General features: G+C 37.0%; 1 protein-coding gene and 1 long non-coding RNA gene across 8 annotated transcripts in view; one reads left to right on the top strand and one right to left on the bottom strand.

Moving 5' to 3' along the window:
• Nucleotides 1–18,629, bottom strand: part of LOC306650958 — a 162,996-nt gene that overhangs the window by 35,201 nt on the left and 109,166 nt on the right. The gene's annotated exons all lie outside the window — the stretch shown is intronic.
• The window catches only part of GRIA3 (glutamate ionotropic receptor AMPA type subunit 3), a 271,799-nt gene that overhangs the window by 145,800 nt on the left and 107,370 nt on the right, over nt 1–18,629 (top strand). For all 7 annotated transcript variants that reach the window (XR_013761060.1, XM_079123363.1, XM_079123362.1 and 4 more), the window contains one exon: nt 14,174–14,227. Coding sequence is in view for 6 of the 7 variants with exons in the window: in XM_079123363.1 (XP_078979489.1) it covers nt 14,174–14,227 (54 nt within the window). In the remaining variant the exon portion in view is untranslated. The remainder of the gene's footprint in view (nt 1–14,173; nt 14,228–18,629) is intronic.

The raw sequence follows: 18,629 nt of genomic DNA, 5'->3' as shown, positions 1-18,629 counted from the left end.
AAAAGGGGGAATTACTAATATTTACCATTTGGAGAATAATTCCCAGTGCTATGCGGTTTGTGCATTGTGGCTTTTACACGTAGTGCACAATAGGCACTCTCTAGGGAAACAAAGAAATGGCTACTCAGCCTATGACTTAAACCTTCACAAAATCCTAGCAAAGAATTTTGTGTTCTCGGCTGCTCACTACCATGGATGGGCATTTCCCAGCGATAAAGGGTAATGTGAATCCAGGGTTTTTTTTTTTTTTTTTTTTTTTTTTTTTTTATGTGCTCTTTTCAGCAAAGGCACAGCCCTTAGATTGCAACACCATTGTGGAAAATACAAATCCCATTATTTGCTTGACTCATCTAACAAGGAGGAACACAGATTCTGATTTAAAAGTAAGCTCCTTTAATGAGTTTTGGTTAGGGTTGAAGGATAAACAGTTGTGATTATTGTCAATAGGCATAAATTGTAAATCTCTGTTTTAGATGCTTATGTTCCATTAAGGGAGACTCAAATGAGCATCAGAATACAATTCTGTTTAAAAAGTTGAATCAGGAAAGTAAAGCAGTTTTAAATGTACTCATTTTGTGCATCTCTAAATGGTCAGTCATGGTCTTCCAAGGTATTGTACTAGGTTATGAATTTTTTGCTTTTTTATTTTTACCATTCTATAAATTCTTTCTTATTACTTTTGGCTTCCAGGGCTTAGGAATATATAGGTGATTAGAATGTATCAGAACACTAAAGGGAAACCCAAGCATTCATATAAAATATAGGTGGGAATAAAGCTGTCCTGCTCTCACCATGGCTTACTCTCACATCATGGTACCACAGTGCTGTGCCAGCATACAAGTTAAAGATTTATATTAACATGCATGGAAAAGGATCTGGTTTCATAATACAAAATGCTAAATCTGTATATTCTTTGGCTTCTTCCCAAAGCCCACAGGGCCAAAATTATTTTCAACACTATGGATGTACCTCCAAAGGAATTAAAATGTCATATGCCACCACACAAAAATGGTGCTGAGCATATTGCCCACTCTGATACCTTCATCTTTTGAGTAGTTCAGAAGGTAACTTGTTTATAGCAGAGCCTAAGGAAAAAATTAAAAAGGTCACACCTAGAGTAGATGTATAGTCTAAAATCAAAAACCTTTCATTAGGAAGCTGTCTGGTAAAGGAAGAATAAATACTGCCTTGTAGAGTTTTCCATATTTTTCCAAATTTTTTTCATGAAGTACCTCCTCTGACTCTCTGAGGGGGATAGGAATAATAGTGTTTTTCATTATATACATTAGAAATTGACACAAGTTAACTAACTTACATAGGATCACATGGTGAAGAGTGTTGAATTCTAATCCTTATTTTCTAAAGAGCTAGACCCATTTTACGTACCACATGTAAATCTGGCAAGTCAGTAATGGAATTCATGTTATACAACATTAATTATGCCATGCCCCAGTCAGCTGTCCCACTTTTCAAAGGTGTGGCTAATAACCTCTACTTTGGGTCTGGGCATTTCTTCTTTCCCCTTCCCAACTCCGTTTCCTGAAAGAATAATTAAGATCCATCTGGGACTAATTATAGCCATTCCTGAATTTGAACTTGTAGCCATTACTCAATCGAGGTCACTTATTTTAAATTAACTTGCCTGGTCAGAACACAGGTTTGGTTATCTTCAGAGCACAGTGCAGAAAGGCACTGGCTCACTCAGACTTTTAATTAACTAGCTAAATAATCCACACTGTGACAAGCTGCCTATGATTCGATGGAGTCATTCATTTGCATTCAGGCAAGGATCAAAATACATTGTCAGAACTTCAGGGACTGAGTACTAGAAACCTTCACACAGTCTCTTGTTCAAGGCTGTGAGCCACTTCCCTTTGGTTCCCTCTAATTATTTTTCCCCTGCTTTTGTTCTGATTATCCAACATTCATCACAAGTGCAGCTTGTGATTAAACAATGACAATTCATGTAATATGCTGATAGGGAATCGGAAATTGGAGTCATGATCATATGAACCAGGCACAAAGTTTTGTGAAATAATTAGGGAAAACCAAAGGGAGATTCCCAGGATGCCCAGCTATAAAGGAGAATTTCCACAGATTCAGGCCACAATTGCTCTCTACTTACATAATAATGCATAATAATGGTAGGTACTCTGTCTTCATTGAATTGAATTCATGATAGGAGCTGGTCATCCCACAATAATAATGACAGATTTTATCATCACTTATATTATTATTATAGCTGCTAACATTTAATGACTGGGCTTTTGAGTCAGTCAAGTCTGATTTTGACTTTGGGCTCCATCTTTCTGCCTGTGAGGCCTAAGACAAGTTACCAAACTTCTCTGTGCCTCAATTCCTTAAACTAAAAAATAAAAATTAATAATGGGTCCTTTCTTAAAAGGTTGTAGTAAGGCATCAACGAAGTAAATCTTGTTTAAAAAAATCATTTAATGCAGTACCCCATTCAGATGAGTACTCAATAAATGTTAGCTTATGTTTGCCTTCTGCTATACCCCACCACCAGGACTCTGTGAAGGGCATCTTCCCATATGGGATCTTGTTTTCCTTTCTTCCTGGCAGCAACAGTTACCCTCATTATTCAAAACCTAGTCTAAAAGTTCCCCCTTCCTCTCTAAAGGAAAGCATTTCCCAGTTCTATCTCCTGCATCTGAACCCGTCAATACACTTTTCTATATATTATATTATTTTAAAAGGTACCATCTTCTACTTTTTCCTAAGAAGTCTGGACTTTTCCCTAGGGTATACTATCCTATAAGCCTTGCAGGTTAGAAACATTTATTGAGCAGTACTTCAGTGGCACACACTGGGACTGTCCATGTAGTGGGGTCCACAGGATGAGTCAAGAAACAGAAATGAGAGAAAGGAAAGAAGCATTGATTACATTCCCTTATGTCACAGGCCTTACATTAACCCTACAAGTAGGTGATATCTATTTTTTAAATGCAGAAACTGAGGTTTGGGCAGGTAAAATGACTTGTGTGAGGTCATCTCAGCAAGGAGGGCTGGCTGATCAGTCTGACACCAGAGTCTACTCTCAACACCATTACCCATTACGGCCCAATTCATGGTTTTCATTTGTTTTATCAATTGCAGTGATATATGTCAAGGCAATATGTAAACTGTAAAGTGACATAAAGATTACTACAGTACAACAAATGCCATTGGTGACACACCCATATCCCCTTAGCACTAGCTTTTCCTATACATGCCAATGGCATCCTATTATAAACTCTTGCTGTTTTCCACTTAAAGACTTCATATCACCGGCCCAGTGGCACATGCCTGTAATCCCAGAGGCTTGGGTGGCTGAGGCAGAAGGATAGAGAGTTCGAAGTCAGCTTCAGTAAAAGAAAGGCCCTAAGCAACTCAGTGAGATCCTGTCTGTAAATTAAAAACAAAATAGGGCTGGGGATGTGGCTCAGTGGTTGAATGCCACTGAGTTCAATCCCTGGCACCAAAAAAAAAAAAAAAAAAAAAAGACTTCATCTCATCCTGAAGGTCAGACAAGTCAGAAATGTGAAGGAATTCCTGACAGCAGCTATTAGCCAAGGGGAAATGGCAGTTGAGAGTCAAATATGCCAGTTTTCTGGCCCTTACGGTTGGTGTGGTTCACCACTCTCAGAGGTCTCCAGAGCTGATCTGCTCATTAATGCACCTGAATTGGCTTCTTTCCCTTGCCTCATTCCTCACTCTCCCACCAGTGCTGGAATCACCTCCGCTGAGGAAGTCCTGCTTTAAACAATACTCTTCAGGAAATTCCTCCTTTGGCTCCTTTCCTAGGAGTCTGGGTAATTGTCTTCATGCTGACCCCTGCCTGCCCAGGAATTCTCATGGGAACTCCCCAAGGGAGCACCCTATTAGGCTCAATGAATGTCTCTCTTCCTAACCTCTTTCATGAGGATCCCCTCATTGAGGGTCCTGCTTTTAACTTTTCAAAGTATATGTTTTATGAGATGGAAAGGTTGTTCTTAAATTTGGGTGTGCATCAGAATCAATTTAGATGAGATGTTAAATTGCAGACTTCATAGCCCTAACCCAGACTTGTGAATTAGACTCTCTGGAGAGGCGCTCAGGTGCTTGCACTCTCATAGATTCCCCCAGAAGATTTGCATAGTGTATACCTGTACTAAGACATTCTTAGAGCCCAGGCCTCCAGTGGATGTAGGTTGTGTTCCCTAGTGTTCTCTCTATCCCCCCAAGGCTTCTGGGGATTTAAGTAACAAAGCCTGGAGTAGCCATGCCTTTCTGTTCCCAAAACAGAGTATGCAGAAAATCAATGTCCAGTTGTTACTGTCAGGGTGGAACAGCTCAAGACACCTGGTCTGCATTCTACAATGTAGAGCAGAGATCCATCTTGCACTCTGCTCTCACTTCTCTCATTACCCATTCCTGACCCCTAATTTCCCAGGTGATAGAAATACTGTAGTGACTATACCCACCCAGTTAAGTTATGGTCTGTACTCCTTTGTCTCTGGACAAGAACCCACACTTGCACTTCATTCCCAACCATGGTTGCTTTGTGGTTTGCAATCAAAATTCCAATCAATGCAGGAGTAGGAAAGGAAGGGACAGTAGAAGAATACAACATGTGTTACTTTGTTGTTGGTTTACGCCCAGTTCCTTGTAATTTTGCACCCTCAACTCAAATGGTAGCTCCAACTGCAAATCTCAGCTCCTTTCTTCCACCTCCAACCCAGTACTGTCCTAACCAATAGCCCAATACTACTCGGCACCCAAGCAATAATACCTGTCTATGTCCCTCATCCCCTAGCAGTAGGAAATCTCTACTTTGGGGGACTTAAGAGATAAGAAATCAGGGAAGGCTTTATGGAGAAGAATGCATATGAGCTGGGCCTCGAAGGATAGATGTGATTTTATTAGGAAGGACGAAAGGAGGAGGCACTAAAAAAGGAAAAAGAAAAGAAAGCATAATTAATATGAGAAGCATTGGGCACTGTCTTAAGAGCAATAGATATATTGTTTCATTATTCCTCATTGCAATTCTATGAAGTGGATACTAATGATAGGCTCATTTGTATATAAGGGTACTGAAACCCAGAAATTTTAAATGAATTTAAGCAGGGCCTCTAATCCAGGCAGTCTAGCATATACCCTTGACTACCCTAGTCTATTGCTTCTCAACTGTTGCTTCCTATTTTCCAGGTAGAAAACTGAGAGGTTAAATAACTTGCCTAAGTTTACGAAATTCATTACTGGCAAAGCCAGGATGCCCTGCCTTTAGCAGATCCCATTCTCTTTACTATCTAGCCACTTACAGCCCCTCTAACTGAACTTCTCCCACAGATCATTTCAGTCACAATTTCTTATGGACTTATCCCTGGCTGCCATAACACCAAATGCTTATAGTTGCTCTGAATAAAAATATCCCTAGTGTGTAAGCACTGTAAAACAGCAAGGCTCTCCTGAAATCAAGAGAAATAGCCCTCCAAAATACATCTCTCTTCATTTTCCAAATAGCATTCTATTTAACTTACCTGTTTGTCAGGTTCCCCCTTATAAAAGTCACAGGGAAAATTCTTTAGATCTTTAGTTGGAGACAAAGTACTTTATCTATAGCAAGTTATAAGTTAATCAGTCTCCTCAGTTGAACTTTGTACATATTTTAGCTCTCCCACTTCTCCCAGTAGGTTATAATTGTCTTGTTAACTTGACTGTCTTTCCAACTGGAGGTCGAGATCCTCCAGACAAGAAACCAGGTTTTTGTGACCTTTATCTCCCCAGGGTCTAGCCCCCGAATTGGCATAGAGCAGGCACTCAATGAATGTTCATGAAAAGAGAAGAATGAACTGTGGTTAATTAAGGCAGCCCTTCCACCCACTGGGGACTTCAATCTACATTCTTTCTGAGTCCCGTGGTATGCTAGAAAACTGGATCCAGCAAAAGACACAAAAAGTCTCAGTTTATAGTATTGGTGTTAATATTCTCAACATTGCTGATTTAAAACTACCAATGGTTTAATAACTGACTCACAAAAATCCTAAGCAACAATCAGTTTTCAGGATCCCCCTGTGTTTTGCTGAAAGTCAGTAATTCTGCTCAGGGTGCTTGAACTGTTTGCATATCAATATGATCACAAAGGTGGATGAGCTGGCATATGGGGAGAAATAATGCCAGGTCCAAATAGCAAGAGTAAAAGACTAAACCAAACATTTACAAATTAGGAAAATTCTATGTTTTACTTCCCTTGAGCTAAGCCTCTGTCATTTGTCATCCATTTGTGAATTGAGATCCACTAAATGAAATGGCTCCCAAAAGAACAAGAAACCTGCCAAGTAAGCAATTTTCCAGAAAATCAAAGGCCCAAAAATACACATTGGACTTCTGAGAGATATTAACCTTCACTTGAAAATATAAACATGGTCACTCACTTTAGCAATCAAAAGATATTCCACTGATTAGTGTGTCAGATGCTGGAAACATTGCACAAATATAAAATGCATTCACAGAGGCAAAGTTAGGGATTTCAAAAGGAGACCATCTCATATTCTATTTCCCCACGAGTTTCTTTCTCTCCCCTCCCTGCATGGAGGCTGGGTGATTCTGAGCTGGATCTGGGTCTCTAAGGGTCTCTAGTATTCTACCCTATCTTTCATGCTTCAGGTTTGCACACAGTAATGGAACTAATAGGTAAATGACAGGAAGTAAATCTAGAATCATCTGACTTCAAGGTTTATGCATGGTTCCATCTTGTATATCATCTTTAATAAATACCTATTTGTTTTTAAGCTTTAAGGATGACTCAGATAACATCTATAAAGAATTTTGGACCCTTAATAGTTTGAACCCTGTAAGGTATCGTTTTAGGTCTGATGCTAGAGTTATTGATCCTAATAAATACCTAAAGATGAGAAGGTACAACTCCGAGGCCAATGAAGCAAGTATGATTTTTGTCCCACCCTTCCTCAAGTGGTTGTGACTAGAAATAACACATATTTGAGTAACTGTGCAACCATATGCCAAATGTTGCCATTTCATTCTTTGAATCCAAGTAATGAATTCACTGACACTCCCAGGACTGCTACTTAGCTCCCATACAGTCCATCTAGTAGGTCTTTGTCAGAAACTCACAACCATAGTGATTTGGACTTAAATGATTTTGCAAATTTTTTAAAGGAGATAAAGATGCAATTTGATATTTAGAATATCAAATATGTAAATATTTAATATGTAAATATTAAAACAAAAGTTGCTGTGAGTATAGATATGAAAAAAATGGTTCACAGTAAATTTCATAAAAGAACACATCAAGAACATTGTCATTTAAATTGTACTGTCTCAAATAAATTTGTCACTAATTTGGGGGGATAGTCAATACAAAATAGAAAGAAGCAACAGAAAGTCATATACATAGTCATGTTGAGGAGAAACTATATTCTTTTTGCTATGCTCATCTATACTGAACACTAATTAAAATCACCCCTACTCATTCTCTGAAAAAAATGTCTAGAATATTTCCAAACATAAATAGGATGCTATGAAAGGTCTTCTAGATGAGGTGCTCCAAGAAAAGGCAGTGTTCAGAAATGCATTATAGCTGGATATAGCAATATTTTGCAAGGAATTGGCTGGTGTTTTCAGCATTTATTATAAGTCCCATGATCAAGGACTCTGGCTGATCAAAGCTTCAGGGCTTCCTGGGTGAGGCAGTACATGAAAAAATGCCTTAGAAAATGGTTTTATAAAGCTCCAGATTTGTTATTTGTATCCAAACCTGAGCATCATTTGCTACCTCCCAAACTCTGTCCATCATTTTGCTCCCTCAAGAACCTTTGGAAGTGGATGGGGATATTTTTATTTGATTTAAACTATAAATTAAGGCAAATCCACCTTTCATAAGACAGGGAAGCATGATCTGCATTCTCTTCCCTAAGATACTACTGCTTTAAGGTGGTAATTCCCACCACCCCTGATGGTATACAAGAGGAATTTTGGTGATACCTGGATGAATATATTTTATTTTTATAGAGTTGTATTAATGCTTTTGTTTGTGGTTTCATGACTATTTTCACTTTGGATATGACTAAATTTAAAGAAGTAACTATAAAGATAAAGTATTAATAATGGTATTGGGGCACACAGATCATTATGTCTATGGAGTGAGATTTGAGAAATACTATTTTAGGATTAAGATAATGAAGTACATGCAAAAGGCCAATATACCTTTGAATGGTCCCTTGTCCTTCAGAGCAAGAATAATCTATTGTTCCTTTAATCTGCTTGTGGCCATTTATTGCCTCTTATTTGTGTAGCCCTATGCCTCTCCTGCCATTTAATAGTAAATCTTCCACATCTTTCATTCATTTGTGGGTAATGCAATATTAAAAGCTGGAAAGTAAAACTTCTCCAAATCATGTTCTTTGGTAAAGTCCTTGTCCTCTAATCCTCATATGCTAGCACTTCATTTGATACCTTACTCAATTGACTTCTCTCTGCAGAAGCTTCCCTGTAGACAGCATGAACATTGATGAGACTCCTCAGTTATAGTTCCATTTGCCTTCTTTATAAAAAGGTTCAGCCTTTCTCTCTCTGTCTGCACCACCCCGCCACCATTAGGCTGACTTTGGTATGGGTGATGGACTCTTCTTTCTCACTAATTCAGAACATTTATTCAAGTCAGATGACTGCAATATGAAGCACTATCATTGTCATTGGAGAACATGAGTGTACAAATTGAGATTATTAGACAATAATTCTAATGAAATTGACTTCTGATGCACATTTACTAAAACTCAAACAAGTGAGCAGATTGGGGTCTTCATTCAAGAAGATGGATACCTTTTATCATATCCAAAATTTCTTCTGAGAGGTGCAACATATTCTAAGGCTCAGTTCTGTATCATCCACTCATTCAACTCCTCACCCAGCTGAAATTATATAGCCAGAATTGGATTGGGTGCCAGAGAACAAATATCATATTTTTTTTAACTAAGGGAGCAGGAAAGGGAGAGGGGAACTGAAAATGTCTTCTCTTTGAACATAAAAAATGTGGTCTAACAGCTTTTTTTCTTAAAGAGAAGATATTCATGCAGTAAAGGAGGAAAGCCTAGTGAATTAAAACCAGCAATCCTACATTCCCACACTTCTCTCCCAGCCCCCCAAATATTCTCAGGGTACATAAATCAAAGAGAAACAAATTGAGGTGAACATCAAGACATGTTCTGTACTCAAAGCAAGATCAATCTTTATACATAGATTTTTTTTGGCACTGATGTAGAAAATTCAAACATGGAGATACTTAGGTCTGCAAATAACCTAATCTGCATACCAGATGGATCTAAGGGGGGGAAATACATACACACTTCTTCACACACATATTTTTTTATAAAATGTGAGCACAGAAAAACAGATGCTTTTGCCTCCCAAAGGATCTGTGGGCCTCTCTCAAGTACTCTTGTGGAACAATTTCATTTCAAATTCCTAAAATTATGAAAATGTCTAGATTAAACATTAAATTGAGAAAGGAAGGGCCTCTTACATAGAAAACCCAACTGAATATTTTATAGATTATTTTGAACTACTCAATGATATTTAGCTTTCAATTTCACAGAGAAGTAGATGAGGGGGGTCAGTAAGGGAATGTCTCCCCTAAATGGGTAGACTATCGTTCACTAACTTCTTTGACAAATAATTTGATGCTGTCTGTATGGCTCAGTGTGTTAGCATGTACGAGCTTTCTCTTCTGTGAAGGAACTGCTGTTTAAGCTTCAGTGAATGAGGATTGTGGCATTTTTTTTTTCTTTCAGCTGCTATATGTGAAGATAAAGATAAATTTTCTTAAAACAATGAATTTTATCTACATTTCACACATTTTCCCTTATTATATTTATCATATCTGCCATCATAGCAAGCCATCTATCATCTCCAACAAGTCTTACAAAGGCAAAGTGAATACAGAACATAGATTTGGGAACTTGGTATTTCTTCCTTAAATTTCACAGCCAACTGTAAAAACAGATTTTATACTTGAAATTTCTGAAACAACTCAGAAAGAGCTATTGTAGTTACTGTAAGAGCAAAGTTGAATATTCTCATGGTTACCAAAGTTATTAAATAACCAAGGGTATAATTTATGCCTTATTCATCAATAACCAAAGGATAGAATAAAGATTTAGGTCTAACTGAACAAGAACTGCTCCTATTAACCACAGAGTTCTTTTGTGCACCATCTTACACACAACCTTCCCATCCTACCCTATTTCCACAAGCCCTGTACCAAAACTTTTTAAAAGACCAAGAGCAAAACATGGTATAAAAGTGAGACCTCACTTAGCTTATATCAGTAAGACCATAGCTGCCTCACATAAGTAAGATTTCAAGTTAACTAAAGTTTACTCTCTTAAGTACTAGGAGAACACTTCTGATGGAAACCTTCCCTGATATAAATATAAACATTTATATATGGAGATATATATATTTATATATCTCCAGGTTTTTCAGCAGAAATCACTGAATATCATAGCCTGATGATTCAGGCATTCACAACAAACATCCATGATTATGCTGTACAGTCATACAATGTTTTCTGCTTTTTTTTTTTTGTTCCTTCCTTCCCTTTTAAGTCAGTCTGTCACTTCCTGTGCTACTAATGTACTTTTTTCTAATATTACTCCCTGCCTCCATACACACCCCTTCTACTTTGTAGCATTTAATTTACTGTGAACTGGAAAACCAAGATTGGTAAGAACTGTATGTTAAATAAGAGTTAAGAAGGCACTGAAAGCAAGGATGAGGAAATAATTATGGGCTTCAGTGCAGCAGCTTTGTGACACCTAAATGTTCCTATCTTTAGATAACTTTCCCATCTCTTCCACTTTAAGGCTAAGTTGTAAAAGAGCTACCTCCAAATAAGTCTGTTTGTTCTGAGCATACCATCTAGAATGGATTAAATAGGCATTCCAATAGCTTCCAGTTTTCCTGAACCTGAAAAAACAATGTCTTCCCACATTCATACAATATCACACACTTACATAATTCACATCTCAAACACTTTAGTAGACATTATCTAGATTGAACCTAGCAACACTGCTGAGAAAGGATAGGCCAAATTACAGACAAGGAACTGGAGGCTCTGGGAAGTTGAGTGATTTTCCCATAATCGAATGGTGAATGAATGACAAGGTTGGGCTCCTGGGTTCTCATTCAGGACTGTTCTCATATACTACCATTCTCTATTGCTCTTTTTTGCCTTCCCTATGCTCAAAAGGACACTAAACTCTGCCTCTGGTGAGAAAGACTTACTCTTTCCTTTTGGGTTTCCTTCCTTAATTCTCCCTAAGCTTGTCATATATCCTTAGGAATATTGCTCATTTTTTCTGTCAGAACTCAAACCTTCTTGTTTTATTATGTTGAGGGTTGTCAGTGAATTAAATATTCAACAAATGTATGGTCCCAACTTGCCACCAAAAGTTAACAAATGTCACCAGAAAGGATGTTTCTCACAAGCGGACACTGAAGAATACATCCCAGAAGATACCTAACAGCTCATTTTGTGTCATGGCAGAATGAGAAATCACCTCCTCAAGACATTCATTAACCTTTCATTTCCTCCATAAATAATCAGTCAGAAATGTGGCTCATATTTTAAATTAATCGAAAACATCTCTCTCAGGCACTCTCTTTCTCTCTCCCTCTCCCCCTCTCAATTTGAAATAATTTGAGTGCTTGTAATGTGAACATGATATTCAAATGTATTGTTACACTTCTCTGAACCAGCTTAAACTTTGTCTCTTCCATGATTCCCTCCCTGTCCATTTCAGGCCTTACACAACTCTTCTTCTCTAAGAACTTAGAGCAATTATTGGCACTTGGCACTTAGCATATACAGACACACTTCTAATTATAATGGGGTTACATCCTAATAAGTTGATTATCAGTTGAAATATATGTTGAAATGCATTTGATACACCTGACCTACCAAATATCATAGCTTAGCCCAGCCTAACTTAAGCATGCTCAGAACACTTGTATTAATCTAGAAAACTTACAATAAAGTATTGAGTATCTCATGTAATTTGTTGAATTCTGTACTGAAAGTGGAAAACAGAATGGATGTATGGGTACTTGCTGTTTCACATATGGTTAACATGAGTTCAAGTATAGTTTCCACTGAATGCATATTGCTTTCACACCATTGTAAAGTCAAAAAATCATAAGTTAAACCATCCTAAGTTGGGGCCCATCTGTATTTAGAAACCATGTGATGTACAGTCATACTGTAGGAGATTGGTTCCAGGACATCCCCTGCCCCCGCAGCTACCAAAATATGCAGATGCTCAAGTCCCTTATATAAAATAGCACAATATTTGCATAGAACTTAGGCTCATCGTCCTTGTATATTTTAAATCATCTCTAGATTACTTATAATACCTAACACAATGTAAATGTTATGTAAATAGTTGTTATATTTTATTTCTTAGGGAAATAAGAATAAAATCTGTACATGTTCAGTACAGATGCAATTTTTTTTCAAATCAAATTTTATTTTCAATTGGTGGTTGGTTGAATCTGCAGATGCAGAACCTACCGATAAGGAGCCTCTGACTGTACTACTCAGAATAGAAGTTCTAGAGGCAGAGACCCAGGTTCTATTTCCAGTTTTACCACTTCCCAGCTATATGCCTTGGGCAAATTACTTAAACTTTTGGGGCTGAGATTCTTTATCTATAAAATGAAACTGTTAAATTGTTCTAGAGATTAAATACATATATAGCACCTAGTACAGTTTCTGGCATATACTAGATACTCAAATATGGGAAATTGTATTTATTATCATCACAGCCTTACATATGTAGTTCTGATTTGATATGCATGATCTGGTGTCTGCCCAAGTTCTTTGTAAACCCTTTGACAGTTGCATCCAGAGAGGAATTTATCACAAAACTTAAACTGAACGACCCCTTACTTGCACAGCTTCTTTCCAAGGCCTTTTTTAAAATATTGTATTCAAACTTGTGTCTCATTTTTTAAAAAGAGCTCCTAAAATTGTATTTTCTTCAGGCCAAAACAGAATATGGTCCCACCTCTGGTTGTGTCTTTTACCTCTATATTATATTATATTCTTCCCCTTCCTGTTCCCACTACCTGCATCTAGTGTAGTACCTTGCACATAGTCAATACTCACTAAAATATATTATGAAATCCTTAATTAACCAGAATTTTAGTTGTATTTTGTCACAAGGAAATAAAATTATATCAGATATGCAGTCAAAAGCTTCCAACCAACATATTTGACTAGAAAATATTTAGCCTACTTAAGTATTTTGAGGTGATAAAATGCACTTTGCAAACTGTAAGGTTTAGTATTAATATAGTATTATTCATAACACTGATGAATGCTTTCTCAGCCTCAGCCCTAGGGACATTTTTGGTCTCACAATTCTTGGGCACTGTTCTGAGCCTTGGAGGATGCCTAGCACTATCTCTGGTCTCTACACACTAGATGCCGGTAGCATACTTCCCAGTTGTGACAATCAAAAATGTCTCCAGGCATTGCCAAATATCCCCTGAGGGAAAACCCCCCTTACTGCCCTAAGGCATTGTGAGCAGCACCAAAAGCTGTACAGATGGTCACAAGTCTTTCATTTAAAGCAGAAAAAGGAAGGCAAGCATTTTAGAAGTTTTCAATAAGCAAAAGCAACCTCTGTTAACCTGAAAATCCCATTAACCCCATTCTTTGAGTGTTCTATTCCCTAAGCATCCCAGATAACAAAAAAATGTACTGTACATTCTATTTTCTAATTTGTATGCAAAGTTCAGCTCATTTTCCATCTGAACAGCTAAATACAGAAATCTAGTTCATGGGTTGGGGATCATCAGCTTCATTGCTTTTGCCATCTATTTTAAGTGACAATGATTCTACTGACCTGGAAGTTTAGAGGATTTTTTTCCCCTTGTTTTGACATTTTAAATTTGATGTTGGCAATTCTTGCTGTTTTATTTGGCTGAAAGTGAAAAGCAACAAAAAGAAATCTGGTCCAATTAACTGTGATTTTACTGTATAAAAAAGACATAACACTTGGTTGAGCATTTTAAAGCATTTGTTCTAACCATCCCACTGATTGTGCAATAGAAAATGCCCTTCTTGAATAAGCAATATTTCTCATTTTTTCTTTCTATATTCTTTCTATAGGTTGTGATCCTTGGGAAACATTCAAGAGGTTATCACTACATGCTTGCTAACCTGGTAAGAACAAGCAAGAGTTTAAGTGTCCCTGGGCAATATATTCTATTTAGTTTGTGTCATCTGTAATCATCCAAAAAGGAAATATATGAAGTACCTAATGTGTTTTCTAGAAGCTTGGAGAAATCAGCTCAGTAAATGCCAAAACCTGAATGCAATAGCCTTGTTTTCAATTATGCTGACTTTGAGCTCTAAAACTATACTGTTTCCTTGTTTACAAAATAATTTGATATTCTTCCTCCATTATTATTCTTAGATTCAATTTGGATTTGAAATGTAAGCAATTTTATTCATATTTGAAATGTAAACCGAAGGACAGATCACATAGAAAACTGATTCCCAATCGATTCGAGTGTATGTGCATATCAGTTCTGCATTTATCCTTTAAGAGGCAGACCACCAAATCTTTTCAAACCAAATGCCAGAGTAGGTTTCAACATGGTATCTTAAGGACCCTGTGAAAATGTTTTAGGCACCTGTCCACTGACATAAAAGGAAACTTGAATCTTTACCTTCAAACTTCCTATTCCTTTAAAATTTGTGACATTCTAAAAGATAGTATTTCATTAAGGTTATTTCATATCCCTTCTTATTTGAAAGAACAACTTGTTTAGAAAGTAGCAAAGTGGCTTCTAAATTAGTAATATCTGTTTGGCAGAGGTTCTGAATAATACTATCTCTGTGGAATAAAAGGGGAATGTTAAATATCACTACAATACTAAGAATCTATTAAAATATTACATAGCATGAATTCTAACCCCAATTTTGTTTCATTAGCACAACAGTCATGATCATTATAACGCTCTTAAACCAAAATAATAGCAACAAAGGTGAAAGATTATTGTAATTATATTCTTAGATTTCTAAAAGAAAATATCTTGTTTGGTTTTAATAATGAATATTTTTAAATGACAAAGGAAATGTTATTTAAACCTCTTTCTTAAAATGTATGTACATTAAAGCACTTTATAAAATGAAGATTATAGCTACTGCTTTCAATATCATGTACATCTCTAATAGTTTGCTCAAAGTGGAGCACTTCAGTCCATTTTGGGAATAAATGCATTGACATATTTAGGAGGAGAAATCTTGATTCTTCATATCTGAATATATTCAACTTGGTTTTAAGAAAACAGATAAGAAAAGATATTTTGACTCAATGGATGTTCAACTAGGGCTTGGCAGAAAATATGGACTTCACAAGGCATCTGAGACACCCAATGACTTTTTATTCCTCACCAATAAATATTCTACTCTCCTTCCTCCCTTCCTTCCTTTGCCACTCTCCTCTATCCTTCTTCTCTGTCTTATATGTCCTAAGAAAGCAGCAACGTGTATAGTATAGTGTTTGAGAATGTGAAGTTTACCTATCACTGACAATACTTAAGGTGACTTTAGGTAGTACCCATAAAAACTTTTGTTTTAATAGTAATGTATTTTAACAGGTATTAGAAAACTATAAAACTGGTGCATCAAAATTTTTTAAAAATCACAAGATTATTACCTCATACAGGACTAAAGTAGAGATTTAACAAAAGTGAAGTAATTTTTTAAATATTGCTTTAAATATTGTTTGAGTAAACAATAACATGGATGATAAAGAGGTACATCCATCTGGTTTTGACATACTTCTGTAAAAAGTGGTTGTGGTTGTACGTAGTTGGTGAAGTTTTGGGAAAAAACAATGGAATGGGAGTCAAAATGTTTGCATTGTCACACTGAATTTGCTACTATTTGACTATGGAGTTCTGGGTAAGCCACTTCACCCCTATGGACCTCAGTTTCCTTACTGTGGAAGTGGAGGTGAGAGTAGAAGGATTTCATTCATGTGGTGAATGGGTCCATTGGAAGCAGATGCTAAGACATAATTAGAAGTGCAAGATATTCGTTGGGAGTAATATTTGTTAAAGACAAAAAAGTTTCAGACTGATAGGATGAGCTTCAGACTATGGTGTAACTCTGACAAAGTTGTGGCCACCACAACTGGGAGCTCTGATGCAAATACTGGATATAGAGGAGCCCTGTCTTGCTCCAAAGACAAGCCATTGCATCCTCACTTTGCTTGGTCATTGAATGGCAGCTGTCCAGGAAGCATACATCTTCCCCTTGAAAGTTAAGGCCGGTCCTGAAGGCCCCTGAAGCTGGAAGCTGTCAGTTAACTCCTTGAGGCAGGTTCTGTCAGAAAGGAGATCTGAGTCATGTACATCAATTGTTGTCTCAATCAGCCTAAGATGACCAGATGACCTATAAAGACCTTTCCCATTCTAGAATGCCAACAAGACCTCCTTATTCCCACTGACAATCCTTCAGATGGACTTTCATTTCAACTTTGATATTCAGAGCTGGTGGAAATGAAAGCCTGCAGAGTGATAGAACTGTAAAAGAGAATCTCTAGGATGAGGTTAGGGAAAAGACTGGTAAAGTGAATCCTGAACACACAATTTAGAATTACGAGACCTTGGGGGAATGCCTACTACAAGAACAAGCAAAATCTGTTCCTTCAAGAAGAAAGTAATGTATAGTATCATGTCAGTCTGAGTAATGAAAACATGAACTCATTTATTACATTTCTCTTCCTCTAGTGACCTTCTTTTCATTTGAACTCAGCCATGTGTTTCCGTAAGTCCCTGTACGCTATATCAAATTGCATTTGGGCAATAGAAATAGGAACTGCTACTCATTTCTGATAATAATGAGACAGGCCATCCCAACAATGGTTTCCAGATTTTTTAAGCACATAAAAATACCCCAAACACCTCCAGTGAAGATATACATATAGAACTATATACATATAAAACTATTTAAAAGTCATTTGAATGGTCAAAAAAGGGAACTGGAGCCAAGAAGATGTTTCCTTTCAAGATGAGCCATCTGGTCTTTCAAGATGAGCCAGCTTGGTGAAAGCTGAGGATGAATATATATACAGGGGAGCAAATTCTAATCTGAGTCTTGGTGTTACAACAGCAAAGCGACACTCCTTTCTTCTACAAGTGCAAATTCAACAACACTCGCACTGCCTAAATAAGCTTCCTAGAATCATCTGTACCCATAGCTCCAGTGTCCTCTTTGATAGTGAGATCCATCTATCTAGCAGAGACTTCTATGTGCTTTTATATGGACCTTCCCTAGTAGTGTCCTAAATAAGAAGACTTGGATATTCCATGAATGCTTCAACAAAGGCTTTTCAGAAGTCAGGGTATAAATTTCAGAGTAGACAACAAACTTCAAAACTCTTACTTGCAGAAGTCCCTGAAAGAAAAAAAAAGATTCTACCAGGAGCACAGGCCACAGATGTGATGTGGTCAGACCAGAAGTGGACATCCCAATAGAGCAAGTAAGTCTCTTACAAATTCTGTATCAGTTGGTGATGTTTTTTTTATTTAGTGCTTATTCTATAATTAATTGTTGTTTTGTCTTCCAGGACTCTAAGGCAGTGCTGTTTCTCTGCTGTAGTCCCAGAAGTGACCAGCATGCATACAAGCTGTCAGTCAATCAACCACTTTCTCTCAAGTCAAGGTCTTAGATTAGGATCCTTTACACTGCATTACCAGGGATATTATGTGTCATGATTTAATTTTTTACGTATGTCATTATTGGTAACCCAGTCACTGTGCATAGAACCCTAAACTAAGATTAGGAGGGAGGCAGTGTGGCATCAGGAAAAAAAGCACTTTACTGGGATTGGGGTCGTGGCTCAGTGGTAGAGCACTTGCCTGTCATGTGTAAGGCACTGGATTTGATTTTCAGCACTACATAAAAATAAATTAAATAAAATAAAGGTCTATCAACAACTAAAACTCTAATTTAAAAAAAAAAAACACTTTACTAGAAGCTAGGAGACAGGTTTGAATCCCAGAAATTCATTTAACTGACTTTATAGTGAGCCAACCCTGTCTGAACCTGTTTCCTAATTTTTAAAATGTAGAGTTAAACTAGATCACTAGTTTTCAAAATGTTCTATTTACACATAAAATTATAATAGGTAGCATGTGGCAAAACTTTCTTTTTAACTTAGTAGCTTTGAATTTATATTAAATGCATACTAGAAAAAGGTCATATTTCAACAAAAATGTGATTTTACAGATACCATTCCTTAGAATGAGACTAAAACGAATATTTACTTTTAAAAAAATGGGTTCAATGTAAAGAAAAATATTAATTAGATTATAGATGGTGCACCTATATATTTTAAAAAGAGAGTGATTAGTATGCAAAGGGCATACTAATGACCAAAGTTTAGAAAACACTCCAAGGTCCTTTCTGGCTCTACATTTCTTCATTCTTGGACCAAGATAGGCCAGGAGAAAAAGTGTAGACACAGCAGCTGAGTGAATGCTGGGGACACAAATGGGGGAGCAAAACCAGAGCCCTGTTATCCTTGGAGATATAAAATCTTAAGGCAGAC

The sequence above is a fragment of the Sciurus vulgaris genome (assembly GCF_902686455.1).
Source record: "Sciurus vulgaris genome assembly, chromosome: X".
Taxonomy (NCBI): Eukaryota; Metazoa; Chordata; class Mammalia; order Rodentia; family Sciuridae; genus Sciurus; species Sciurus vulgaris.
Note: the sequence above shows the minus strand (reverse complement) of the source record. Positions and strands in the feature narration are given on the sequence as shown.